This window comes from Cicer arietinum, chromosome 7, assembly GCF_000331145.2.
Source record: "Cicer arietinum cultivar CDC Frontier isolate Library 1 chromosome 7, Cicar.CDCFrontier_v2.0, whole genome shotgun sequence".
NCBI classification, from domain to species: Eukaryota; Viridiplantae; Streptophyta; class Magnoliopsida; order Fabales; family Fabaceae; genus Cicer; species Cicer arietinum.
This window is the reverse complement of record NC_021166.2, coordinates 51213811-51232829: the sequence shown is the minus strand read 5'-3', so window position 1 is coordinate 51232829 and position 19019 is coordinate 51213811. Positions and strand designations below refer to the sequence as shown.

The window sequence follows — 19019 nt, the reverse complement described above, 5'->3', positions numbered from 1 at the left end:
GCTCTTCTGAAAAAGATTCGACCCACAATATCCCAGATGAGACTGTAATTTATAGTGGAAGACGATGATGAAGGAGAGCAAAGTCATATACCTATTAACCCAGAGGGTGATGTTGTTGTGCAAATAAGGCTATACATTAGGAGGAGGAGGATGTACAACATGAGGATCATATGCAGGAGGGATCTGTACAATAGGGGAAACTTACACAATATCATAGAGGACCCTGGTGTTGTTGTGTACGTTGAGGCTATATAGGAGGAGGAGGTTGTACAACAAAAGATGGAGCTTACACGGTATCCTAGATGACCATATGATATGTATGTCCTTACATGATACCAGTATCATGTTTCTCCCAGATTGTGGTTTGGTCATGTATGTTAAATTAATTATTATTTATGATGCATTAAAAATATTCATCTTAATTATTATTTTTGCTCTATATTTAATTTTAATGTTATATATTTTTTTTGTACGCAGGAACAACTAATGTTGAGAATAGTTGCTCATGGAAAGAAGCTGCAACAATTTACTCTACAAGTATTCCCGCGAGTTATAAAGACGTGAATGAATTTGTCTGGATTAGCTCCACTATGATGGGGTAGTCTGAAGCTGGCTGACAACAACCTGATTTCTGCATTTGTAAAGAGATGACACTATGATACTTCATCATTTCATATTTTATTTGGTAAAATGACGATTACTTTGGAAGATGTTGCAAATCTATTAGACATTCATATTATAGGTGATTTATAGAGTCCACCACCCGATCTAGATAAAACAATGACATGTAATCTTACCATAACTTTATCATGGGTGTCGGCTGATGAGATATAGGAGGAAACGAGAAAGACAATGTGTGCGCACTACAAGTTGGATTGGTTGAAAGAGATATTCAAAAGACAATGTGCAACAAAGATATTTCATTGTGTTGTTAGGATGTATTTGTTTAATTTGGTAGGGAATACTATTTTCGTAGATAAGAGTCATACATCAGTTGATGCAAAGTACCTCTCATATTTTAGATATTTGGAAGGTACCGATAGATATGTCTGAGGTACGGTTGCACTCGTAGTCCTTTACGACTACCTCTGAGATGTCAGTTGTTACAACATCAAGCAATTGGGTGGGTATATGTCTCTATTGCATGTATTAAATATTTATGATGATTATTTATTAATTGTTATGATTTTTATTTATTAATTTGTATGTTTATCATTAATTGCTATGATTTTTATTTATTAATTTTTATGTTTATCATTAATTGTTATGATTTTAATTAATTTATTTTTATTTAAAACAATGTTGGATTTACTAATATTTTTCAAATATTTGTAAAAGAGGTAACCAGGTGCTGACGTGTAATGCGTTGGCTTAATGAATAGATGGAGCTATAAATAAGGCAACTACAAAATCTCTGAGTATAGACATATGATAGATGCACTGACACATGTTGACGTCATATGGAGATTACGGGAGAATCGTAGGGATGTCATTCCCTTTGATGATATCATATTATACACCAGCCACCTCCGGTTTTGCATCATAATAGTGACATATTTACCAGAGAGGTGTTTGAGACCATTTTGATATATTCAACATATTCCACCATCACCACCTCTAGTTCTTTCTAGATTATCTAATGCAAATGTGGAATTGATGGGATATATGGTCTCTGTCACTAAACTATATCATATTTAACATTCAGCTACATATCCATTTGAGTGTCAGGATGGATAGTTGGAGTGGTTTACAAGGTATCCCATCCACTTTTAGTGCGACCATATGGTGTACTCTATTTTCCAAATTTTAATGTCCCGACCACCGCTGCACAAACTTGTAGTTCATAGTCATCTACACTACAGTAGGTGGTTGATCTTTTACAGCGGGGGTTGGAGGTATATGGTGCTAATACAGATGATGACATGTATAATTACTTTTATAGAGCTTTATATTTAGCGTTTCATAACACTTGTTAGTAGTTATATACTGTTATTTATGATGAATAACGTTTTTGTAGTTTTTGATGTTGTTTTATTGTTATTTCATTACTTTATATTATTACTTTATTTGATGAACATCGTGTTTGTAATTTCTAATGTTATTTTATTATTTTATTTGTGATAAACAACATAAGTTAACAACTAAACAAAATACAAGATAAAATATAACAAAAAGTAGTAACCAAAATGCATTAATAACAAGTGATTTTATATAAGTTTTAAAGTATTGTAGTTCATGCAAAATCAATTTTGATCTAATGACATTGTATCTATGAGTTATTTCGGTGGATCTTGTGTAACATGTGTCATATTGCCTAAGAAATACCACACTGTTGTAGGTGTACTGTATATGTTATTGACCAAGAAGTTGCCTCGGTGCAAAATTTCTTTCAACTTGGTGCAATGTTTGACATTGGAAATTAGTCTTTCATCTTTAACTATAAAGTTGATTGAAATAATAAATAATTTTATGCTTAAAAAAAAATAAGTACTACTTTAAAAAATAACATTATTTTACCTAAACCCAATGACTTGAGTCGACAAAACTAATATATATAATACGATCATTAGTTGTCGATCTTCAATGTGAACCCTTCACATGAAAGACAATCATTAAAAATATGATTAAAAAAATAGTACTACTTAAAAAATAACATTATTTTACCTAAACTCAATGACTTGAGTCGACAAAACTAATATATATATAATACGATCATTAGTTGTCGATTTTCAATGTGAACCCTTCATAGGAAAGAAAATCATAAAAAATGTTTTACCAAACATGATTAGAATAATATTATATGTTGTTGCTATAATATAACCCATAACACATATGAACATCCATTTATCTAAGGGTTGAATACTCAAACTTGTTATCTTCAAAGAATCACTGATTTCTCTAATGCGTCATGAGAACAATATATCATATGAACTTATATGAGAAACAATCTTCTAGTTTAAACTATGGTGTACCAAAGACCAAGACTCTTTATCATTTTCAACCAATGATGCAAATAGTCTGATAGCCACAATTTTCATCTGCTATCACATTAATTTTTAAGTTGCAACCTTATCATGTTGTTCATAGCCTCCCAACATTTACACATATCACTCATGTTGTGTTCGAACATTAACTTTAGTTTCCAATGAGAAACTCAACCCTATCATTACATGTAAATTGTCACCATGGAACAATCCAAAAATATATAGTTAAATTACAAATTCCATGTTTTATAGTGACATGACATACATGTTAGTCGCTGTGTTCCCCAAATGCATCACTCGATTAGTTCATGCTTCAACAAACATTTACTTGTAAGGAGTCAACCAAGTTTCTTTCACATAATCAACAAACATTTGATTATCAACACATGCTTGTTCAAACATGTGCAAACACATAATGTACTATTTTTCATCATTACAATACATAATATTTTTTCACATATTCAATACTAACTTTTGTCTATCCTTTAAGACATATTGCTTGTATTTTGATTCAATATTTTTGTCGATATGAAATCGACAAAGAAAATTAACACATTTAATGGTTTTGATCCACAAATTATTTTAACTGTCTATCCTAAATTATCTTTTAATGGTTTTGATCTAAGCTTGAAAGGACAGCCACACTTTTTTGTTGAACTTCGAGTTTAACTATTAACACGTTTGTATTTTCTTCATTTATCACAATCTAATATTAATTTATTTCTCCTCCCTATCTCTCATGTCTCTTTATCTAATCTAGTGATGATAACTATCACTCTACTTTTGATACCAATCTCCCTAACCCATTTGATACAATCTCCCAAATTCATTTGATACCAATTTCCCTAACCCAATTCACAACAACTTCTTGTGATTTGAAGTAAAATATAAAATAAATTATAATAATTAATCACATTAATTTTTTTTACAATATTAATATTAATTATAATTATTTATACCTGATCTATGTCAAAAATGTTGATAGTATCGACACATATTTTATCACATAATAGTAGCGATTTATTCAAATTTGTTAAAATTTATATAAATAAACAAAATAATTTTTTTTTTTTTTAAAAGTAGACGTGTACTTGAGATATTGAGAAAAGTTTATCGGAAAATTTATGAAAAGTTTTCCGGTAGTTTACATTTTTAACTTTTTAAACATTTAAAAAAATTTGATACACACTTTTTCAATCTTCTGTACCGACAAATATTACATTTTCAACCTTCTGGATGAGAAATTTTATATATAAAAAAGTGAATTTAATTTGTAAAATAGTAAAATATTTCAAGAATAAAATTGATATCTTAAAAATATTTTAGATGTATGGGTACAACAGCGAGGGTACGTGCTAAAATTTTCAAAAATAATTTGCGATCCTTTTTTTAACAATAAGACCCGGCCTGTAAAAGCCCAAAACGTATAGCGTATTTTCTAAACTAAAAATAACCCTAACAAAAACTCTATAAAAGCCGCAAGCCTATTTGAACTTTTCAAAATCCAATACGCATTCAGTTTCATAGTTGTAGCGGCAGCCATTTTCCGTTTTATTTTTTCATTCAAAATTCATTTTAGTTTTTGTCTAATTTCTGTTTGAAAAATGGTGATGATGATGAGTGCTGTATATTCTGACACCTCTTGTATGAGATGAATCGTAAGATTCATTGTTGAGCACATAAAGCAACTCTCTGAGCCCTTTTATTCCAATTTTTTCATTTTTATTTTGTTCTGAATAATTTGTCTGCTCTTATCATTACGCAATATTTATGTTTTGTTTGAATACAATATACAATTATATTGTATTTTTAATTTTACTATTTCTTATATGATGTTGAAGGATGATAAATTTGACGGAATATCATTGATATTATTCATATATGATATTAAAATCAGCTACTTCTGACCACATCATGGACAAACTTTTGTTTGTATGTTTAACTGTATTTTATAATATTTTATCTAAATTTTAGTGTTTTGAGGATTGAGCCTGTGATGCTATACAATATTTGCTACTCTTGATGGAGATTCCTTCATTTGATGATTCTTAACCACCAAGATCTCTGAGGCTTCCTTATTACACATTTTTGCTTGTATTGTGTATTGATTCAGTTGTGAGATATAACAATTGATAACATTCTACATGTAGAATTAACTGTGATTTATATCTTTGTGGTAGCCAAAACTGCTACTTGTGATTTGTGGCGGCCAAAACTGCTTACTTTGATTTGTGGCGGCCAAAACTGCTTGTGGCGGCCAAAACTGGCCATAAAATATGCCTGACATTATTAAAAAAAATTAATTTTATAAAATTTGAATTTAATATTAAAAAATAATATTATATTTAAAAAAATAATATTAATATAATTTTAAAATTAAAATTAAAATAAATATTATATATAAAAATAAAAATATAATCTTAATATTAATTAAATTATTACTACTAAATAAAATAAAACATTAATTAAATAATAATGTATAATAAATTCATTCAAATCAAATATAAATATAGCAAATATTGTTTAAATATATTAGAGCCAACATGATTTGAAATTACAATTTGTTTTAAGTACACCACCAATAGTCGATGTTTTATATATAAATTATTTTATTTTTCAAAAGCATTATTTTTTTTATTAATATCTACAAATTACTAAATAATAAATTATGACATACTTTATATGTAAATTAAGGGAGCATTTACAAACAATATAATAAATAATAATAGAGAATATATATATATATATATATATATATAAATTAAAAATAGAGAACTTTTTTATAAACTTTTTCAAAAATTTGTTTAATGAACTTTTTCATAAAATAAGTCCTTATAAACAAAAATAAAGAAGGTAAAAGTATATAAATTTTTGTACGAACACAACTATAACTCGGTCTAATGACTAAAAACAAATATTAATATCATTAATTTTAATAATATATTTTTTTTAAATAGTTAATTTAAAATCAATAAGTTTTACATTTGTTTCATATTTTTATTTATCAAATATTAAGTAAACAACATAACTTTTAATTTTTTTTTGGACAAATCTACTAACATTTTGAATGATGAACTTTTTATGTATTTTAAAAATAATATAAAAATAATTTATATTTATAATATTACATATTTTATAATTAGATCATTATTATAATTTTTTTCATAAGTATTATTTTGTTGCTAAAAAAATTACAATTTCTTAATAAAATTCTATTTTACTAACATAATAAATCATAATACCAAAAATAACTATAATAAAAAAATTACACGTCATCAACATTTTAAAAAATAACTTCATTTTAATTTTAGTATAAATTTCACAAATTAAATATTTTACTAGTACTTTTTTTAACAAATCTTACTAATATTAAAGTTTAAAAGTAATATTATACCCAATTTTAAAAATAATATATTCTACATTCAAAAATTAAATATTAAGTCTAAAAATATTTTATAACCATATATATATTTTTTTAATTATAATTATATAAACTACTAATCTATATTTAAAATGCACTAAATACTAACTTGATGTTGGGTAGTGTTTGACTTGACGCATACAAACAACAACTCTTCGCAATAAACACAATAGCACCACTGTCAAAATAAAATTTAAATAATATTCATTAAATAAATAATTAATAACGATATGCAATTTCATTAATGAGCGATTGTCAATCATTTCAGTCAAGACGATAATTGAAAAATTCATTCTATTATTTTACATAATTATCGATAGTTGGTTGCCTTATTGACAAATGTTACTATTCCTAATTTTGATTGCGAGGATCATCGGGGTTTGAGATTAAATAAATTGGGGTGTTTTTTTTGCTTTAAAGAAGCTTATTATTGATTACGGGTGGGTGAGTAACTTGATTGGTTTGAGGTAAGGGTTAAAGAAGTGGAGGACTCAAGTTCAAACTTAGGTGAGGAACAAAATACTAACATAACAAATTAATTACTAACTTTAGCCTTTTTGGGCAACAATTCGCTTTACTATTGATACTATTTAGTATTGTAGAAATCAAACCCGTTTTAAAGTCAAAAGAGTCTTGGTTTTCACATTAACATCATCATAATTATTGTTAATGTATCTTTATTTGACAATCACACTTCTAGCACAATCTATAATTTATATGCAAGAATTTCAAATTCTCATGTCCTTTTAGGTTAAAACTCATCATCCTAAGGCTTCTAACATCAAGGAAGTGATTTGCAATCCTCCCAAAGATTATTGGATTAAATGTAACACTGATTGAACTGTTTCTTGTTGTCATAATTCTACTGCTTGTTGAGGTATATTTAGGAACAACTATGCTGCTTCCATAGGTTGTTTCGTTTTGAATTTGAGAATTACAACTGCGTTGCATGATGAGCTTATGACAGTTATGGTTCTTATTGAAACAACATACAAGAATGGGTGACACTTTCTATGGATTGATTCTAAATCTCAATTGACAAATATGACTTCCAAGAATCATATTCTTGTTTCTTGGTCTATTAGAAATAGATAATTTAATTGTCTTGAGATGGTTCAAAGAATGAGATTTATTATCTCATATATTTTGGAGAAGATAATCAATGTGTTGACATGATTGTTAATTTGGGGCTTTTCATTGTTAAGACTCATTTGTGAAATACTTTTCTTTCTAATATTTCATTTATTTTCAATAGAAACATGTTTGGTCTTCCAAAATATAGATTTTGTTGATTTATGTAGATGTGTACTACGCTAAATTAAACTTACAGGATTTAAATCAAAACAAACGTATAAGAACGAAAATGAAAGAAACATGACTTTATAGTGACAAATCAAATATTTAAGACCAAATATATTTTATATTGACTGGTTACAATTTTTCATTAATCTATTAAACTAATCATTTTTATTTTAATATCAAGTATAAAAAAAGTTATATGTGAAGTATTGTAAAAAAATGGAAAAGTCTCACTAAGATAATATTTACTAAATCTTAAACTCTAAACTCTAAACAAGATAATATTTACTTAAACATAATTTATTTATGAAAAATACATAAATCTTCTTTAAGAAAAAGAATACATTAGTCTTTTTATATAAAAAACATGATAGATTAGTTTTTCATGAAAAATAAAATAAAATAAATATGTACATGATATGAGTATTTTAATCATTTAAAATTAAATAATTTTAATAATTAAAATTAAAATATCAAATAATCAAAATAAAATTAATAATAATATTATTAATATAATTATAAAATAGTCATTGAAGTGAAAATTAAACAAGTGTTTTGTGTCATTAATATTTCATCATGATATTATCAAATAAATTCATACAAAATCTATATCAATGTTTTCAAAATTTATGTGGAACATCTCTTTAGTTAACAATTTTATGGAATAAAATTGATCAATAAAAAATATATTTGTAGATTTAACCGACAAACTAATGACAAATTTTAGCACAAAAATAACTAATAAAAAATATATTTAGATATTATTATAATTTTAATACATTTAAAAATAATTATAAAAACATCGACATATTCACGAATCCATTATAATCCTTGAGAAAATAATTATTCTTCATGGCTGCTGCAATAACAAATAAGCAAGTAAGTACTTCGCACATATTTAACATATACTTTCCAAATTGCCTCTGAAAAATCCTTCTAACGATTCTGAGGTGTTAAAAAATCATGGCTCTTTTGTTCCAAAATTCTTTTGAAGTTCTGCAATTTTTCATATCCTAAACACGTTGTTTTTTGAGTTTCAAAATAAATTTATGCCACTAAATATGTTACTGGGTTGATTTGCGAACTAGATCGCTCTCTTTAAGACGTTTGGTGCCCAAATTGTGCAGACTATCAACCACAAAATCCCTAGGATAAAATAGCTCAGGCAAACTGTATCGAATTTCTACTGAACCGTAGAAAACTGTTACACCCTTAATATGATAGTCAATGAATGCCACTTATAATATGATATTATGATCACTCGAAAAAAAGAAAAGAAAAAAAAGAAAGAAAAGGAGAAACAGAGAAAAATATTATATTTCAAATAACTTTATTCATATCTAAACATGATGATGAAGACGACAACATAACATGTATCCTTTTAAAGGAAAGGTCATAGAGGATCCTTTTGACAAACACAATGTGTTGTACACACTCATATATTGACACTTTGGGTTCTTTTAGTATTAATAGTATTCTTTGTCTCTACAAACACAATAACTATGAACCAACAATTGTATTTTGGAACCGAGTTTAAGATCATTCTTCTTAGCCTTCAACCATACGAGGACATTGAGTTTAACGATCGTCCTAAGGAATTTGGTTATGATCATGTTAGATGTGACTATAAGTTGATGCAGAGTGTTGAATATCCTAAAGACTTTATGGTAATTGGTTTTAGTCTCAATACCTTGAATCTTGTTCATGATAATTTCATTAAATGATATGTTAAATTTCAGCAACAATCAGAATGAGGGTGGAAATATAGATTATTATGGAGATAATTAATTTTTTTTATTGGGACATTAAATTTTGTTATGAATATTTGGATATTATTTAAAGTTTTTATTATATTTATCTTCATTTTCAAATTTATTTTCTTCTCATTAATCATTTAAAAAAATTAAATTCGAATTTAAATTATATTAAATTGATTAAAATATATTAAATTCATTAAAATATATTAAATTGATTCAAAATATAAATAGTAAATGATTTTAAGTGTATTAAAATAAAAATAATTTTAAATGTATTAAATTTGAAAATAAAAATTTAATAAAATTTATATAAATTTATTTAATTATAATGAAATAATTAAATTTAAAATAAATAATAAATCATTTAAAACAAATAAATTTTAATAAATAAAATTATATAATTGATAATTTTATTATGAATATCAATTTTTTTTTTTAATTTTGTGATTATTTGTTAGGGCCATTGTTCAAGGAAATGGTCTTATACCTATTATTAGTGAACGTCAGTGCCCTAAGAAAATACTGACACTTTTAATCTGCAACAGTTAGAGCCCTAGGAAAATATTGACATCTTTAATCTATCAGGGCCAAAACCCTCGAAATATGACTGACACATTTATTCTACGAGGGTCACATCCCTAGGAAACGGTTTGTTGACTACAATCAATGAGTGCTTGAGCCTTAGGAAACTTTTGCTGACAGTAATTAGCTAGGGCCACAACCATGTGTGTGTTCCTGTTACGTAACATTTGTGAGGGTCTTGTCCATAACTATCATGTGTGGCCTCTGGCCCTAGGTCACTTGCGAGGATTTTGACCTTAAGTATGATTCCCCTTTTAAAATTCTATGAATGATTTTCGACCATCAGCATACCTAAGGGCCTTGGCCTCGCAAGTTTTCCTTTTCCCATGATTTTTTGTCTTTCTTAGGGCTTTTGGCCCTAGTTAAATTCACTAATTGTTGTAGTGATGATTTGGTGATATTGAGGTATTTAGGGTTGTTTAAAGATACATATGCTAGCAAAAAATGTCGGTCTATAGCCAATAAAAAGCCTCTACGAAGGTAATTTTTAGGACAAAAGTTAATAATAATACACAGAATAAAACTATAGTATATAATTTTTTTCCGAAGGATGAAAAACCTACATCATTTGAAAAACCTATATCATTTGAAAAAAAATTGTCATATTTTTTCCCTAGTTAGGTCTATCTCCCCCCAATTTTATTTATGATTTTCTTTTCGATAAATTTTTAACTTAAAAAAAACATCCTTAGAGGACACTCTTAGTATTTTTCTTATATTTAAGCCATATTTGTAGTTTGTGTAATGAATCCACCTAAATTGATGTAAAAAACAAATCCATCTAAATTAATGATAAAATATCTTTCATATGTAGATTGTTTTACTCTTAATTTGAAGGTATTGCAATTGGAATATTGGATTTGATTTAATTTATAGTGATTGCATAAAGTAGTAATTGATCAGTCGTTGCCTCTGTAACATGTGTGCAATTAAGTTTCAACATACATAAATCTTTCAATTAAATGTAAAAATGGTTAGAAGTTAATGGATCTGGATTCTTCTTATTTTTTAGATCTCTTCTGTAAAGATTAGTGGTTTTGGAATTTGGTGTTATAATTTTTAATAGAAAATTTAAATGTTTTATTGTGTGTACAACAAGCCGCAATGAGTAATTTAAACATTGTCTCAAAATGAACTACTTTTTCAATTCCTTTTTTTCTTTTTTGTCTGTACTATTTCAATTTTAAATGTAATATTAATTGATATTTTTCCATTGTATAATCTACTTAACACTATTTGCATTATTCTCAGGGCAGTATCTTTCACTTTGCATTTCAAATAATGATAAATGCATCAATTTATTGAAATTGAAAGTAATTATTCTCTCTTAAGACCGGTGTTCTAAAATCGTGTAACAAAAGTGAGAAAAACAATTAGTAGTTAATTTGTCAGAGGATAGAAAAAATGTTAGAAGCAAGGATCAAGTTCTAGACTTCCTTCTTATTGCCTCATTAACATTATAATTTATACTACTAGGCTACACTTTTAGTTACATATATCTGATTAGTTTGATTTTTTGTTTTGTTTTTTTTAGTAGTTATGATTACAAAATTATTTTCTTGGTTAATTCTAAATATATTTTAGTTTAAATTTTTAAATAAATATATATTTTTTTAAATAGTAAAATATATTACTTTACATATATATGTTTTTATGCTTCCATAGATTCAAGATCTAGTATCTAAATAGTTTTTAAGTTCGTAAAGAAGCTTTGTGTCATTAATAATACATGATTGTATTTGTAGTATGTACTTAGAAATAATAATAGAATCCAATGAAAATTTTTAAAGTGTGGAATTCCAATGTTTGGAAAAGGATGATGAATATATTTCAAAGTCTTATAGATTTGATCATTAATGAGATATGTACATTCATTCAGCTTAGAATAATGAAATTGGAATTTTTAAAGATTATTAGAATTGTGAAGTATTAATAATTTTTAGAAGAAAACAAATTATTTTTCTATAAATAAATCGTCTCATCTAAAAGCAAGTGTGTAGGCAAGAGAACACTTGAGATAGTCTTTTGTTCTGAGCGAAATTTTCTCAACAAATATACATAAGAATAACATGTTTCATATTTGACGGAATGAACCTTAAATAGGAGGTTTCTTAATATTCTTATTAGTATTGTTCCAGGGATCCAACAAGATAAGTTAATAATGTTCCTTCTAATAATAATAATATATTAAAAATAAATAAAAATCTAAAAAAAAAAAAAAAAAAACAAAGATCATCCTTTAAGACGTTACTTCCCGACTTGAATATATGCATTTTTCTCACTTCCTACCATTCCTCTCATCCAAAACTTGAATCCAAACTTGTATTAATTAACAACATACTAAACTTAAATAAGATCATTTTACTTAAAATCAAGCATACATCGTTAATCTTACTATAACTTTTCATGAAAACTAGTCCTTAAATAAGCACATTTCTACACATATAAACTCATTATATTCAAACCACAAACCAATTTACTCTACAAATCCATTTCTTCTCTTAATCTCCCAAAAAAAAATATTCCCAACAAGCAACTATATTTCAAAGTCTTATAGATTTGATCATTAATGAGATATGTACATTCATTCAGCTTAGAATAATGAAATTGGAATTTTTAAAGATTATTAGAATTGTGAAGTATTAATAATTTTTAGAAGAAAACAAATTATTTTTCTATAAATAAATCGTCTCATCTAAAAGCAAGTGTGTAGGCAAGAGAACACTTGAGATAGTCTTTTGTTCTGAGCGAAATTTTCTCAACAAATATACATAAGAATAACATGTTTCATATTTGACGGAATGAACCTTAAATAGGAGGTTTCTTAATATTCTTATTAGTATTGTTCCAGGGATCCAACAAGATAAGTTAACAATGTTCCTTCTAATAATAATAATATATTAAAAATAAATAAAAATCTAAAAAAAAAAAAAAAAAAACAAAGATCATCCTTTAAGACGTTACTTCCCGACTTGAATATATGCATTTTTCTCACTTCCTACCATTCCTCTCATCCAAAACTTGAATCCAAACTTGTATTAATTAACAACATACTAAACTTAAATAAGATCATTTTACTTAAAATCAAGCATACATCGTTAATCTTACTATAACTTTTCATGAAAACTAGTCCTTAAATAAGCACATTTCTACACATATAAACTCATTATATTCAAACCACAAACCAATTTACTCTACAAATCCATTTCTTCTCTTAATCTCCCAAAAAAAAATATTCCCAACAAGCAACTTAATGAGGAGGAAAATATGTTAGGAAAATCTCCACAAGAGAAAATACTTTCATGACACACATTTATCTAAGTCCTAATTACACAAAAAAGACTAGAATTGTTGTGATGAATAAATCTTAAACTAACTATCTATATTTACTATAATTCTCTACTTCTTTTTTTTTCACTATCTTTGATGTGAGACTTAGATGAATACTCACTTTAGAACAATATACATTCTCTTCATCAAAAGGCTCACATTTTTTCACATAATCTTGCCTCAATGTGAAATTTTGAACGCACTTTGACACAATATATCCTCTCTTCATCTAAAGTCTCAATTTTTCTTCGTATAGTCTTGGATTGTGCATCAAACAAATGGTACGACACACTACTTCTCTTCCACCTTTGATTAGAAGATTCACTCTGATGCAATTGTTGGAAAAATCTTCAAATAAAAATGTTCACATAAATGGAAGCACACCCTCACTCCCCGTTACACATAAAGGACTAGAATTGATGTAATGAATAAAACTTAAACTATCTATATTTATAACACCTCTCTACTTTTTTCTATATGCAACTTGATGTGGAACTTGGATGAATATCCGTTTTGACATAAAAAACTTGGATGAACACCTCTCTAGAATTTTATATGAGTGTTATTATTGTGTTTTTGGGAGAAAACTATTTATTATTTATAGATAAAAGAATAATGTTTAATATTTAGATTAAAAAATTAATTGTCGTTTTTTTACGAAGATGTTTTATATTGTCAATTTTTTGTAAAAATACTACCAATTTTAAATTTCTACATCTGTTTTACCTCTACTCAACCGTACATACGAGTTGTTTGTGAAAATTCTCAAGTCATGTTGTATAAAAGTCTCATACTCAAAATATTAGAATTTAGATTTGTCATTTCTTTGACAAGGTTATAATGAAATGAATATCAAAAGACAAAATCATTTTTATATTTTTTTAAAAATATTTTGACAATAAATTTAAATTTGACAACACAAAAAAATAGCATGACTAATCTGATTTTGCGGTAGATAATTACATATATTAATATTTATTAAAATACTTAAGATTTTTATCACTAAATATAATTTATGAATTTTGTTTGTAGGATGATCTTCACTATGCAAAACATTTTACATATTCTCACATGTGTGTTTGTCAACTCATATTTAATAATTACTCAAATAAACTCACTTGGAAAAAATACTCTACAAACAAAATGAATAAATTATATTATAGTTGAAATTCTAAAATCTTATTCACAATACTATTAATACGGTAAAGTCTATATATCCCACACGTGCGGGTTATACTCTAGTTCAAAATAGTTTCAGAACTATAAACACACACTAAAGTAGTTTTTGAGAGGGTGATGCTATGTTACTTGATTGGATGGTTGAAATTTAAATTTTGATGTGTTAATTAATCTAATTAAATAAGATTTAATCAATGAATCATTGAAATATAAATTTTAAGTCATAGCCATTCTAATTAGCGAAGATTGAATCGTCAGATTATTGAAATTAAATTCAATATGACTTAGAAATTCTAATTTCGATGATCAGACGATCCACCAATTTAATCTTAACTAAATAGACTTATTTAGAATTTTTATTTTTAACGATTAGACAATTCAATTTTAATAAATTAGATTTATTATAAATTATAAATATAAATTTTGACGATCCAACAATTGAATCAATATTTATAACTTTCTCGAGACTAAAATTTTTGTGTGAATTTTTCTGTCTCGTTAACCTCATCTTTTCCACACCACGACTATCAAACCCTTTTGATTTAAAGTGATTATCAAAATGGTTAAAAAAAACCATCTAACTCTTCCACTTCTTCCAATTCTCACCTTATCCACCATGATACTAAGAATTGCATTATTTACACAGAATGCTCCAAATTGTTCTGGAGACTTAGTAGACAGCTCCTTATATAAAGACCCTTTTTTGTCTCCTTGAAAACATACCCTCAAACTCATGAGTCATGATACCCATCAAAATCAACCTAATATTTACGAAATGGTTTTGAACCATCTAACAACAAAATTGGGCAATGATCTTAGCGATGTACCAACAAAATCCCTCACCATGTTAGCCATTTTTTTAATCAAATCGTTTTTAGAACCTTTAAGTTTTAAACCAATATCTACACCAAACTTCCTCACATCCTCAACTAAAACACTAATATCTCATTTCAGTTGCGCATAATTCATAAAAATAAATGGTTAATAGTGTTGATTTCAATAATAAATTAAGTTTTAATTAATAAAAAATCTTTATTAGTAATAGTTAAAGGAGTAGTTAGATTGATTGATATATAATAAGTGGAAATAAATCATTAAAATTTTATTCGTATTTCATGTGCCTCACAATGATTGTTGTTTTTCTTATTTTATACATTAAAAATAACAATAAATAAAATAAAAATAATAATAATTTTATTAAATTATTTTTATTAACTATTGATGTGTTTCTCCGTATCTTAAATACAAAATAGAATAAATTATTATTATTATTATTATTATTATTATTATTATTATTATTATTATTATTATTATTATTATAAAATAACAAATAATGTGAGAGACAACTATATTCCAGATGTGGGACAGAAAGATAAGTCAATAGTATATAGGAAAAATACAATGAACCTCGTAAAACATCAAAGTTAATTATTTTCTTGTTTTATGTAACACAAACTTTTATATATATAATTTCTTATCAATCTAAGGAAATAAATATTCCACAATACAATTAGAAAATATATATCAAAAATAAAAAAATGGAAATAATCAGTTATTTGATTTAGTATATTTTTTTATTTAGTAACAGGTTATAAATAGAAAGAACTAAAAAAATTATAAATAGAATATTTTAAATAAAAAGTAAAAAAAAAATACTATATATACCAAAACTTAGTATCTTTCATGTATAAAGTATATATAAATTGATGACTTGACAGTGTTGATTCAATGTATCAACTTATCAACCAACCCACTTCTTTTTAAGGTCATGCATGTTGATTTTTTTTCTTTTCTAATTTTGATATTTATATAAATATATATAGTGATAACCACAAGTTAATTAGAAAGTAAATAATTGATTTAAGAGTGAATAGGTAAATTGATTCTTTAATATATAAATGTCAGTCAAATTAATCTTGAAATTGTAAAATAGTAATCAAAATCTGACATGTTAATTAAATACTAGATTCATGAGTGTTGATTTCATATCAATGTCATCACAACGTGAAGTAATTTTCCTATGAAATTTAAATATTTCATAAAAGTTTACGGAAGAACTATTTTATTGATATTTTACAATTCGATGTTGTATTTGTCACTTTACAAAATTTGATGATTAATTGAACCAACACTTACAATTTCAATGACAAATTTATCGATTTACTCTTGAAATATAGATATACCAAAAATGGAAAAGCTTGGAAGAATAAAAATATATATATCACAGTTCGGAACATTTGCTTTGCTCATCCTCAACTCAACTAATTTCACTATTTGTGCTGCATTGTTCTCAAGTCGAGGGAGATAGCAATTTCAATTCATGGCTGTTGTAAAAACCTCCCACATACCCAACGACCTTGCTCTCTCTATATTGTCCAAATTGTCTATTAAATCCCTCAATCGATTCACATGTGTTCAAAAATCATGGTCTCTTTTATTCCAAAACCCTGATTTCATGAACATGTTCCGCACCAATTTCATATCCAACCATGATGAGGACGAAGACAACATGACGTGTCTCCTCCTAAAGGAAAGGACACGGACGATTGCCTTTGGCAATCACAACACGATGTACACGCTTTCTAGTGATAAGTTTGAGGATATGGTAAGATTAGACTGGCCATCTCCTTTTCAAGAGAATGATTCACATATTGAAATTTTGGGTTCTGCTAGTGTTAATGGCATTCTTTGTCTCCACCAAGAAGGTACTGACAATGACTCAACAACTATATTCTGGAACCCTGCTACCGGGGAGTTTAAGATCATTCCTCATAGCCTTCAACCATATGATGACATTGAGTTTAATCATCGTCCTGAGGCATTTGGTTATGATCGTGTTAGAGATGACTATAAGCTGATTCGGTATGCCCAATATCCTGAAGACTTTGAAGGTAATTGGGTTTATGTGCCTGAGAAGAATAGCACTTTTTGGGAATTTTGTGATATATATGGTGATGAAAGTTTATGGGAGGGACGAGTAGTAGAGATGTATGACCCTTTCTGGGAGATATATAGTCTCAAAAGTAACTCTTGGAAGAAGCTCGATGTGGTCGATATGCCTGTTCCTTGGCCAGGTAGGTCTCTCGTGAACTTGAATGAATTGAGTCATTGGCTGGGGTTTGAAAGGAATATGTTAACTTTTGACTTTAGCAATGAGAAATTCTATGCAACAAATTTACCCTTAGAATCAGATACGATATATAACTATTGGATCGAATTTGATCTTATGGTGTTGAATGGGTCTGCTGCTTTCATATGTAGCTATGACGAAACTAAATATTTTCATATATGGATTTTGGGTGAACTTGGTGTTCAGGAATCTTGGACTAAACTCTTCATTGTCGGACCCTTAACTTATATTAGGCGTCCTATTGGATCAGGGAAGAGGAGTTATTTATTCTTCACTACAAAAGACAATGATCTAGTCCAGTTTGATTTAAGTACCCAAAGATTTGAGGAAATAGAGATTTATGTGCCACAGGTCATAACCTACAAGGAAATTCTTCTTCCAATTGAAGGAATGAATAATTAAGTTTTTGTAGTCCCAAGAGATTTAGGGATATGGTTATTAGATTTTGTAGTCCCAATTGAAGGAATGTTATTTGGTAATGTTTCATTTGCGTATGTAATATTTATCTTCAATGAATAAACAACAAATTCGTATTCAATTATTGAATGATCTTCAAATTTGTGACTTTTATTTAACTTTGTATTCCTTTGTTGGTAATTTTTTGCAGTACCAAATTATATTTGTTGCCTGTTATAATCTAGCAGCTTCTTTCAATAAGCTATAACAGTTGAAAATTGATTTATGGAAGGCAATGTTTTTGTATGCATCCTATTTAAATTTTGTTGTTCTTCTCATCAGCTCTAGATTTTTTTTATTTCCATTTAAGTTACAATGATGTATAAAAAATCATATAAGATGTCATTGACATTATTTGGTTTAATCACATTACTAGTTAAAATAGGTATTTCAAATCTTGATAATCCATATTCAGTTATAAGCCATTGTGTATTCTTGTGCAAAAATGTTTAAAAATTATTCATACAATACAAAAAGATAAATAAACGAAAAAAAAAAACCAGGAAAACGATCAGAAAAAAACCAATACAATTGTTCCTGTTGGAACCGGTTTTCAATTAAAACTCTCTCTATTTGTCACACTTTGGTTGGAGTTCTTCAACAGTTAAGCAAAGTGTTTGATGTTTTAAGTATGGTGAATTGAAAGATAAAAAATGAGTTATAAGATGATGTCTAGGATTCAATTTCAGAAAAATTGACATTATTAACGATTAACTTACCAATATTTGATGTGTTAGTCCATTGGTAAGAGCTTAGTATTGTAACATCAAGGTTATTAATGTCCACTTTGATTAATATAAAAAATTCTTTCTCAATTTTTTTAAAAGAAATTTACCAATAATTTCTTATAAAAAAAAAAAGCATAAAATATGGTATAATGG

At 26.9% G+C, this 19019-nt stretch overlaps 1 protein-coding gene and 3 non-coding genes across 4 annotated transcripts; all 4 read left to right on the top strand.

Annotated features, from left to right (window-relative positions):
• Positions 1 to 4590: 4590 nt before the first annotated feature.
• LOC113787843 (small nucleolar RNA snoR1) lies at positions 4591 to 4683 on the top strand. The gene has a single exon (XR_003474365.1). It is a non-coding gene; the product is annotated as a small nucleolar RNA snoR1 (small nucleolar RNA).
• A 134-nt stretch (positions 4684 to 4817) lies between these two features.
• On the top strand, positions 4818 to 4896 carry LOC113787915 (small nucleolar RNA R12). The gene has a single exon (XR_003474434.1). It is a non-coding gene; the product is annotated as a small nucleolar RNA R12 (small nucleolar RNA).
• Positions 4897 to 4972: 76 nt separating this feature from the next.
• Positions 4973 to 5056, top strand: LOC113787900 (small nucleolar RNA SNORD24). The gene has a single exon (XR_003474419.1). It is a non-coding gene; the product is annotated as a small nucleolar RNA SNORD24 (small nucleolar RNA).
• Positions 5057 to 16599: 11543 nt separating this feature from the next.
• LOC101498461 (F-box protein CPR1-like) lies at positions 16600 to 18239 on the top strand. Its single transcript, XM_004510857.4, has one exon. It carries the CDS (start codon positions 16873 to 16875, stop codon positions 18082 to 18084), a length of 1212 nt encoding a protein of 403 aa, XP_004510914.1. The 5' UTR covers positions 16600 to 16872; the 3' UTR covers positions 18085 to 18239.
• Positions 18240 to 19019: the final 780 nt, after the last annotated feature.

Coding starts and splice junctions, on each gene's coding strand:
- LOC101498461 (XM_004510857.4), top strand. CDS start 16,873: ATGGCTGTTGTAAAAACCTCCCACATACCCAACGACCTTGCTCTCTCT.